Source organism: Chaetura pelagica, unplaced genomic scaffold (genome assembly GCF_000747805.2).
Source record: "Chaetura pelagica isolate M959 unplaced genomic scaffold, ChaPel_1.0 scaffold358, whole genome shotgun sequence".
Classification (NCBI taxonomy): Eukaryota; Metazoa; Chordata; class Aves; order Apodiformes; family Apodidae; genus Chaetura; species Chaetura pelagica.
In genome coordinates, this window is record NW_009954233.1 from 1,087,982 (window position 1) to 1,098,283 (window position 10,302).

The 10,302-nt window shown below is 42.1% G+C and overlaps 1 protein-coding gene across 1 annotated transcript in view; it reads left to right on the top strand.

The window, feature by feature from the left end:
* Nucleotides 1-10,302, top strand: part of ADAMTS3 (ADAM metallopeptidase with thrombospondin type 1 motif, 3) — a 96,851-nt gene that overhangs the window by 24,120 nt on the left and 62,429 nt on the right. The window contains exon 2 of the mRNA XM_010003630.1: nt 2,091-2,247. Within this exon, the coding sequence (XP_010001932.1) occupies nt 2,097-2,247 (151 nt within the window). The 5' untranslated portion in view covers nt 2,091-2,096. The remainder of the gene's footprint in view (nt 1-2,090; nt 2,248-10,302) is intronic.

Consider the following 10,302-nt stretch of genomic DNA (forward strand, 5'->3'; position numbering starts at 1 on the left):
TCTTCTGCAGGAAAACCCAGGCTGTGCTTCAGGAATTGTGCTGGATAGGAATAGGCCAGGTGTGTTGGCAGGAAGAGGTCCTCCTGAATCGGTGGGTGCCCTTTCATCTCAATGGTTATACTTTGTCAATTTGCTTTTTATTTTTTTTCCTCATCAATCACTAGGTAATTAGTTTAGCCTGATTAGGTGAAATGGGATGTTTGCTTTGGGTAGTGTTCCTCTTAATGAGTAAGTAGGCTTTTAAAATAGCAACTGTTTCTGTCTGGCATTAATAGGGCTGGATGATCAGTGTCTGTGAAGTGAGGAGGCTTTGAGAAGCAGACAAGAAATTGTGGCTGAAGGGGGTGGAATGTGTTAGGTCTGTCCATGTGTTTTATGGAGAGCCATGAGAATGGAAACCATACTTGGTGCTTGTGTATTATTCTTGTATCCCTTTTACAGCAAGACACACCCATGCTCAAATCTACAATTGTGGCTTTTTCTTTATAGCTTTAACACAGTCAAGGAAAAGCATAAATGGAGCAGGGCCTCTGGGTAGAGCTACTTCCAACTCACAGGCAACAGCTTCATAGAATATAGGTTACTTACCAGAATATCTTTATGCCAAGACTAGGTCTACACCAGTAACATAGCAACTGTAGGCACAAAGCTTAATTTTGATCAGAAAAATGGCAAGTAAATAAGCCACTGACATGCAAAGGGCACTTGTTTATGCCCAGTCTGATGATGTACACTAACCACATGAAAAACTGACCTGGGATGCTAATCTGAGTTAATCCAACCAGAAGTCTCACTTATTGCTGCTACTCACAGAATGGAATCAAAGGAAGAATGTAGCATTTAGATGGATGTCCTTTAGCCAACATCTGAAGAAATGCACTAACTGAAAATTTGAGTGTAGATGGAAGAAAATATACAGAGCATGGAAGGCTTGTGGTGAAGTACTGTTTGTGAGCTTTTCAATGCTTTTATTAAAATATTCATTTCAATCCTCTCTCATATACCTTCACAATTATATTGTATTTGACAAATCTTCTAAGCTTGGGTTATGATAATATTGTTTTTTTGGGGAAAAAATAGAGAAAACAATCAACCTGTGTAGCACTGCAACTGCACTTCTTCTGTCAGGAGTTTGCAGAGCTGTTAGGATCGTCTCCTTTCGGTTTGGGTTTTTTGGTTCATATTTTGTAGGTGCCTGTGGTTGCATCAAAGCCTGTAATTCCTACCTTAAGATGCAGTGAAATACTCAGTCACAACCTCATGGCAGCTCAGCTCTCTTTAAGGGGTTTCTTTGGTGTATGGGAAAAGCCAACACGTGGCCCAGCTGGTAGGAGCAAGTGGCAGGAGAGCATTGTATGAAAGGATGATTGTAAGGATAATGTTTGTTAGCAGTTGCGCGGCTACATTTTATACAAATATTCATGTTTTGACTGTAAATGTCTTTGACAATAGCTTACAGATTCCTCAAAACACATATTCCATTGGTGTTTTCCACTGTTTTCAAATATTCTGTATCCATTTTCCCCCTACATGATGTTCTTGTTTATCACCTGCTGTGCTGGAAGAAGTTTTGTCAATAGCTATGTAGCTACAGGACAGAACAGTGTGTGTTCATGTAAGTAGGAAACATGTGGCTTCTGCTGATCACAATGAAGTAAAATGAAGAGCTGGAGCCGTATGGGGTTCAGAATATATGTGAATTAAGCATTAGCTGAACAGTGCAGCATTCTGGGCTCAGTGTGCCATGTTTAGAGTCCAAAATAGCTGTGCATAATGTGCAGATGGTGAACTCCTGGAGGACTTTGGTCTTAGTTGTGGTTTTGAAGGGGTTGTGTATCTCACGCATACACAAGATGATCATTTAATGCCTTTGAACAGTGGCCTCAGCCAGATTAACATCCCTGGAGTGCCAAGGGTTATTGCCTCTGGGAAGAAGTCTATGCAGAGGAAACCCAGCAGTGATTTGAGTAATTTTTGGTAATTTGCTGAGTGTTTTGTGCTTCTTTGCCCTGCTTGATGTTTTAAAGTATCAGGCTGGGTCTTTAGACTCTCAAATGATATGTTGGCATGCTTTCTCCCTTCCTCACCAGGCTGGTATGATAAGAACTGATAAGGATGAATACTTCATTGAGCCTTTGGAAAGAGGAAAGCAGATGGAAGAAGAAAAGGGAAGAATCCACATGGTGTACAGGAGATCAGCTGTAGTACAGCATCCCACAGATCTTCTCCCTGATATCCATACAGAAGGTACAGTGCCCCTGTGCTGATGGTTTACAAATCTGTTCCAGGTAATAGCTATACAGTAGCTTTTGAAAGAGGCAATTTTGACTGAGCTCTTTGAAAAGCAAGCATGTAAATGTTTTGCTGAAATATGCCATTAGTCTCATACAAGTGGTTTCTCTGCCAAGCACAGCACACGTGCTTTTGATTGGGAGAGCAGAGCTCAGCCATGAAATGTTCTCGTCAGGAAATGCTGCAAAATGCTTGGCTTTTCCTTCCTTATACCAAGGGCAAAGTTTTTAGTGATTTGAGTGGAAGCAAGTCTCAGCTCTGCATAAGTTGGTAAGATACTGTGGGGCATAGGCTGTTAATAGAAGTATTCATATGTCTTTAATGTTCTAAGCTGTGATTAAGGTTTGCCTGTCCATGCAATTTCTGTTTTAAGTTTGTGTCTTGTTTCTTTCTGAGTAATAGCTGAATTCTCCTAACAACTGATACTGTTCTCCTCCTCCTGCTGATTGCAATTAATGCAATTTGAAGGCAGTTGTCTTGATGGGATATGTTTTGACACATCCGAGGTTTCCCCTCTGTCTCGAAGATAATGTGGTTGGTCCATCTGAGAATAATTTTTTTTTTGTTTAATCCATTTGCTTGTACATTTTTCCCCCCTTTTAATGTTACACAAATCCTTACAAGCCAATACATTGTATAGTGAACACAGAGGTTTTTGACACTCTGGGCTGAGGATGAAAGAGCAGCTTCATTCCCCTTCAGTGCTCTGCCTTTTTTTCAACATCTCTCAGCTTCTTAAATTCCCATTTGTACTTTGTGTTCATGTGTTCTTGGAACTTTAAAGGGTTTGAGAAGGAAAGAGCAGCTACTTACAACACAGAGAACTAGAATGAGATACAAATATTAAATTGAATCAGGAGCCCAGCCTCAGAATCTTGAATGTTGTTTCGGATTTGGTCCTTTGAGGGTTTTAATGACTTCAGCATCTTCCTTTTCCTCTGTTTGGTCAGAGGGAGCACTGAAGAACAGCAGCTACTTTCTTGTAACTCATGGTGATCTTACTAGTTGATGTCAAAGTCATGTGTCTGTAGCTGATCTCTTGCTTATGAAGAAGTTCAGACCAAAAAAGCTTGTTTCCTGCAGATCACTTTGCTGCATTCTTTGGCAGGAGGGATCTGTTTGTATGATGCTGTGTGTTGTTATTTTAGCATCTGCCTGGGAAAATCTCTGTAGTGTGTCGTACAGGTCACCCTGGCAAGAGGAACCAAGAACCAAAGAGGTGGATGCTGTTACAGTGTTTTACTGATGTATCAAACACGAAACATCATATCTCATCTTGTGTGATGCAAAATCTGCAGGTCAGAGAGCTGAACCCAGGCTATGTCACTTTATTGTACTTCCTGTGACTAGTACTTTAGCATTTATTTCCTATTATCTGCAAGATAGTTCTCCCTCCCCTTCCTTTGAAACTTTGAAGTACATATTTAAGGAAAACTGTTCACCTACTTTTCTGCCACTGTGCTTCCAACTGATCTGTTGATATGTTTTTAATTTCAAGTTCCTAGACTAATAGCCACAGATTTGTGGATAACTCCATGTATACCTAGCTGAAGGTGCTCAGTGGTGCCAAGGTATGGTCAAGTCCTGTAGAACATGCAACTTATCATGACAGGAAAATAGGGATGGTTTGTACTTTCTGGATTACTGCTGTATTTTAGTGGTGTGCTAAGACACCGAGACCCCTCCATCCCAAAAGTTCACATTCTTTGGTAAAACTACCTAGCACAGAAGAATTGCCAGCACAAAATAGAAAAGGGGGTCTTTTGGCTTCCATGTTGATGTATTCTGGCACTGCATTGGCTTTGCTAATCACTTGGGTCATTTGCTGATCTGTAAGGTTATTTATAACATTAGGGGAGTGGTGTTTGTGTGTCCATATCTGTGCCTGTTGAGCTAAATCAAACGTGAATTTGTCTTGACAGAAGATTTTTAACCTCCTTTCTAATGGACATGATACACACTAAAATTCCTCTTGATTATTGCTTTGCCAAACAGTTGGATGTGCTGGCAAACTGCTTTTTGGTACATACAGCTCATGTTGGCTTTAAAAGTGGCTGAAGAAGCTCTCAACAGCCCATATCTAGAAGGTTGGCTGATCCTGGCCCAGACAGCGGTAGGACATGCCTGTGCTTTTGGGAGGGTGCTGTACATGTTACAACTCCTCTTGGTACCTAGAACTTTCTCCTGAGAGGATTTATCTTAAATGAGTTTTCTCTTCTAGAGGTGAGTTTGCATGGATCTTGAATTTTCAGGTGAAGAAAACAGGAAGTCTTTTCCATCTTCCTGTTTTCCAAAGAAAAAAAATAGATGGAGGCTGGTTAGTTTTCCCTCCTGGTTACATTTAAGCTGGAGTGATTTCTTTGCTTTTAGCTGCCTTTTGCTATCCTTGGTCAAGCCCAGTTACTGACTGCTCCCAACTGGGTAAAGCCTGATCTTCATGGCACTATTCTCCATTTTTTACAAAGTAGGCTATAGTCTTGTCCACACTGGTGTTGGGTAGTTCCACTTTGGGTCAGACTAGGCACAACAAAGGAGTGAGTTATGTTGCCTTTAACCTTAATTCCTCAAGATGCTTTTTAAAATCCAAGCCTGTGAAGCTGAGGAAATGTTTGGCCCACGTAAGGGGTTAACAACATTGCAGCTCTTCTAAGTAAACAAATGGGAAGGGTTACTCATGCTCACAGGAAATCTCTCTTGCTTACGTTTGACAGTTTAAAGCTTTTGCACACATTTGAGATCAGGAAATAGAAACCTTTTGCAGTGGTTAAGTAGTCTGCTACATATTGATGCATGACAACCTTTCTCAAGCCTTTCCTCTGCCTCTGCTCCCTACCTCACGTGCCTGGTGCCCTGGCCAGAGGCAGAAATGCCATGTACCTGACCCCTGTCTCCTGACCCCTTAGAAGTTCAGCTGCATATTGAGGCAACACAGACAAGAATCCAAAGTTTCAGTAATAGATGACAGATGACTCAACGAACTAGTCATGAAGATTAAAAAGTACTTAAATTGCTTGTAGTCAGAGGTTATACAAACTAGGCACCGTTGTGTAAAAGCCGCCCTGCACACAGTGAAGTAGGACATCCTGCCTTTTGTTGTCTTGACAAGATACTCTTGTAAAAGCTTCCAACTCGAGCTATACAGAAGCTCTCAGTCTGATGGGACACCTGGTATTTCTGCGTGGTGGACTTCTTTCAAACAAGGGGGCAGAACAAGTGTGGGAGTTTTAAGTAAACAACAACAACTACTATGTAAAGATCAAGGATTTGGCAATGATTGCACGGTGGTGGAGCATCTGTTGGTTCATGTACTGTGTTCTCATAGAAATATGCACACATATGATTGATCTCCTCTTTCCTGTTTTTCTTTATTCTTTTCATTTGTTTGTGCTGTAGTTTCAGGAAGCTCTCTTAGAAAGGTTGTAACCAGAAATCTGAGTTTCTGGAGAAGATACTAGGGTGCCTGAAGATCCTGGATAGTTTAGGTTTAGCCTTTCTGCCTTGAAATGACAGTGTATGGCATGCACCTACCTGCTTGTTTTCATCATTTGCTTTGTGTAGAGATTGGTTTCCTCAGCAGTGCATTACATTCAAGACTCCAGAAATCAGATGGGAAATCCTGCCTCCTTCGTTTGAGGAATGCTGTAGGACTGCATTTATGGACAGGCCTTGGTTTTCCTTCCCTCGCCATTTGAACAGACTGGAGAGCTGGGCAAAAAGGAACCTAATGAGGTTCAACTAGAATAAGGATAGAGTCCTGCACCTGGGAAGGGATAACATGTACCAGTACAGAGTAGGAGTTGACCTGCTGGAAAGCAGCTCCATGGAAAAGGACCTTGGAGTCCTGGTGGACAACAAGTTACCCATGGGGCAACAATGTGCCCTAGTGGCCAAGAAGGCCAGTGGTATCTTGGGGTGCATTAAGAATAGTGTGTCCAGCAGGGCAAGGGAGGTTCTCCTCCCCCTCTGCTCTGCCCTGGTGAGACCACACCTGGAGTATTGTGTCCAGTTCTGGGCTCCCCAGTTCAGGAGTGACAAGGATCTACTTGAAAGAGTCCAACAGAGACTAGAAGGATGATTAAGGGACTGGAACATCTGTCGTATGAGGAGAGGCTGAGAGACCTGGAACTGTTTAGTCTGGAGAAGGCTGAGAGAGGATCTTAGTAATGTGTATCAATATCTGAAAGGTGGGTGTCAAGAAGGACGGGCCAATCTCTTTTCAGTGGTGCCCTGAGATAGGACAAGGGGCAGTGGCTGCAACCTTGAACACAGGGAGTTCCACCTCAACATGAAAGCAGAAACTTCTTTATTGTGAGGGTGATGGAGCCCTGGGACAAGCTGCCCAGAGAGGTTGTGGAGTCTCCTTCTCTGGAGACTTTCAAGACCCATCTGGATGCCTTTCTGTGTGACCTGCCCCAGGTGATCCTGCTCTGGCAGGGGGTTGGACTTGATGATCTCCAGAGGTCCCTTCCAACCACTAACATTCTGTGATTCTGTGTCTGTGCCAGGAGGAGTGCTGGGGAGCTTCTGCATCTTTACACACCAAAATGCTTCTATAGCCTTTTACATTTATTTATTTTTTTAATTTTACCTCTTTCATTACACGTAGTGAAGAGGCTCTCAAAACACCCAGCAGAAGATGCTGAGAAATGGGAATATTTCAGAAAGAAAAAGGAAGTGATAACACATTTGTTGTTTCTTTCTTTTTTTTTTCTTCCTCTTTTTTTTTAGTTTCATTTGTTTGTGTTTTTTTTTGTTTTCACTTCAATTATCTTTTAAGTTAAGGAACTAGAATAATATGCCAGAGGTTGAGCCTTTAAAGAAGTGGCACAGATCCTTGGAACTGGTGGGTATCTTGTTCTTTGTATGTGTGCACGCTCGATTTAGGCTCATTGAAGGACCTTTAATTAGTTAGTCCCTTTTTATACCTTTTTCCAGTCATTCTGGTGTGACTATGATCTTTTGCATATAAATGGCCCTGAATATTTCCTGATTGTTTTATGCTTTTAAAATGCCTGTGGCTTTTGCTTTGTGATACCAGGGAAATGCAGGTAATTTTCTGTGTTTTCGTCAGGCTGGTGGCAGGAGTGGTTATTTCTATTTTGTGGATAATCCATCTGCCGATTCAAAGGATTGTTTTAGTGTATTTTTTGGAACCTGATCTTTCTTCTGCTAACGTGAGGCAATGCAGGGATCTGCGAGAAGTAGTAGATCCCAACCAGTTCATGTTAAAATAATACAAAATACAACCACTTTATTGCTACTGCATTGTGCTGGGTAAGCCTGGTTGGAAGTGCTGACTGAGCCTGGGTTAGTTCTTCTGGAGAGAGGAAGCTCTTCCTCTTCTGCAGGATGGCAGCCAAGGCCTCTCCTGGGAAGTCCCAGCTATTGAAAACCACTTAAATGTAGTAGGTTGTGACACAGCATCCACACACGTCAAGCAGATTTCTCCCCTGGGAACAGAAATGACTCTTGATTATTCTTCCTTGTGAAGAAGTGGGTCACACAGGAGTCACACAGCAGACCGTGTGAAAGCTGGTCAGCTCATCATGTTGAATGTAATCCTGAGCAGGAACAGGAACACTCCTACCAAACTACATGTGCTGTCCTAATTTTTGTCTGAATTGGAGAAAATTATTGACAATTTCTATCTGTGCTCAGAAGTGAGAAGGAATCAACTATCTTGAAGCCGGTAGGAGAATATGAATGAGCAGAGATGTGCTTCCAGCAAGTGACAGTGAGTTGAAACAGACTGCTCAGACTAAGAGGACCTTCTCGCTAGACTTGATAGGAACATGGAGAAACAGGTGGCCCTCAGAATTCCATAGGCATTCCCAGCTAATGCAGTGTACTTTCCCTTGACTTGCACTGAAGGAGAAACACAACCCTGAAATGCATTTAATGACAGCAGGGGCTTAGCAGCCCAGCAACCCTAATTAATCTTTTCAGCTTTAGAAGAGGTGATGGATGTACGGAGGGAGGAGGAGGTACTATTTCCACAGCCAACAGTCTCTGAACATCCTTTAATCCAGCAGTAGGAAAAGAGGGGAACTCCTGGTTGGAGCTGTGGTGGCTTGCCACGTTTAACCTACCAAATGGTTATTGTTAGACTGAAATGAGCTGCTTAGAAAAGGACCCTCTTCTGAAGTCCTATGACTTGAGCATCAGATTCAGAGTCCTGGATCATGAAGGCCATTTCTGTGAGGCTCTGCACTGTTCCTGAAAATATACTGCAGAAGCCATATAAAGAGCTCTGGGAGTTGGCATCCCCTACTAATGCTGACATGCCTGGTGGGGCAGCAGCTTGCAGGATGCCACCAAGCACATGCTCTGCTGTAGCATTTCCCTGCTCATCCAGGCAGCAGAAGATGCTCTGCTTGCTGCGTGAGTGTTGACACTCAGAGAGAACTCTCTGCCAGGCCAAGAGGAGGGAATAGTGCCACTTCTGGGACACCAGATGTTTGTTTCTCAACATCTGGGATGAGCATCTGGTTAGGTATAGTCTGGGAGTCCTCTCATAGAGCAGGACAATCTCTGAAGTTCTTCATGGCTGTAAATAGGCAGCATTATCTCCTAATGGCTTTTCCATGTCAGATGGCCCTGGGATGACATTTTGTAAGCTCAGCTTCCCCCATAATTGATGTCTTGAACCTAAAGATGCTGAACATCTGTGCTTCTTATTTTGGTTGCCTACTACAGGTACTCCCATGATGAGTGTTATTCCCAAATAACATCTGTTGAAGAAAAAAACACTTATTCTTAGAGCAAAAAGCAACAAAGATCAAAAGATAGGGTGCAAACCACATGAGCTATGCATACAAAGTTGAAAATCCTAGAAGCATGTATGAAGCTGTCATGTTAAAATATCATTTAAATAAATATTGATGATTTTCTCACCAAAATAGCTTTTCATGTAGGAATAGAAAAAAATGCTCTCTGGACAAGCCTGAATTGGAAGGTTTTTGAAGTATAATGGTGATAGAGTTCTGGCTGAATGGGATGAAAAGAGTCTGTTCTCCTTTGTTAATAAGCTGACAAACATGACCAAGATGTGTGATCATTAACTTTATTTCTTGAAAGCATTCAGGAAACAATAAGAACAGGCAAAGAAGTGTAGAGTTTAAAATCAAATTTGCACCCAGGAGGCCTTCTTTGCACGTTCAGCTGAATCAGACTCTGGTGTTATTGTAAAATAAAATCCAAATTGGATTTCTCAGAAATATAAAAGCCTGATTCAAGTCCACTGGAGTCAGTGAGAAGACTGGGTTTGGATCATATTCTGCCTGAGGTAATCCACTTCTCTTTTCTCCTGTTCATTCATGTATCATTATTTTTCATGTATTATATTCTTTTCATACAGTGTAATGATGACACCCAGCATTAAGCTTGGAGGTTACACAGCATGTTAATGTACTCAAGAGTTTTCCTGTTTTTTCTTCCTCTTTACATCATAGTATTTTTTAAATTACAACCTATTCACCCAGAGAGTAGTTCAGATTCAACTATTTTTGTAATTACGTCCTAACAGTGGGAAACAAGGAGTAGAAGCCTTTATCTCCCAGCTTCCTTTCAGGATTTCCATTTTCCCAAAAGAACTAAAGTGCTTGTGTGGCTGATGGGGTTGCCATGGCACTGGTTTTGAGTGTCTTTGTCCCAGGTGGGAAACATGTAGGAGGAAGAAATGATTTGGGATTTGCTCCTGGTTGCCTGGGAATGAAACCCTGGAATAGGAGGTAGAAGAATGGGAAGACTATTGCCTGCCTGGGAGACCTCCCTCTGCACTTCCCCAGGCACATTAGTGTTTCTTAGAGACGTCATCGTGCCCGAAGGTATCTGAGCTCTTTCTCAGCAGAATTTCTCATGACCTGTATTCTGATGGAGGATGTTTCAGATACTGCCTGGCACACCACACAAATTTGTGCATCAGTAGTAGCAGGCAAGATGGAACTGATTTTTGTGGAGACTTATTACACCACAGTTTGTAACGTGCTCCCTAATAATACAGGCATTCCT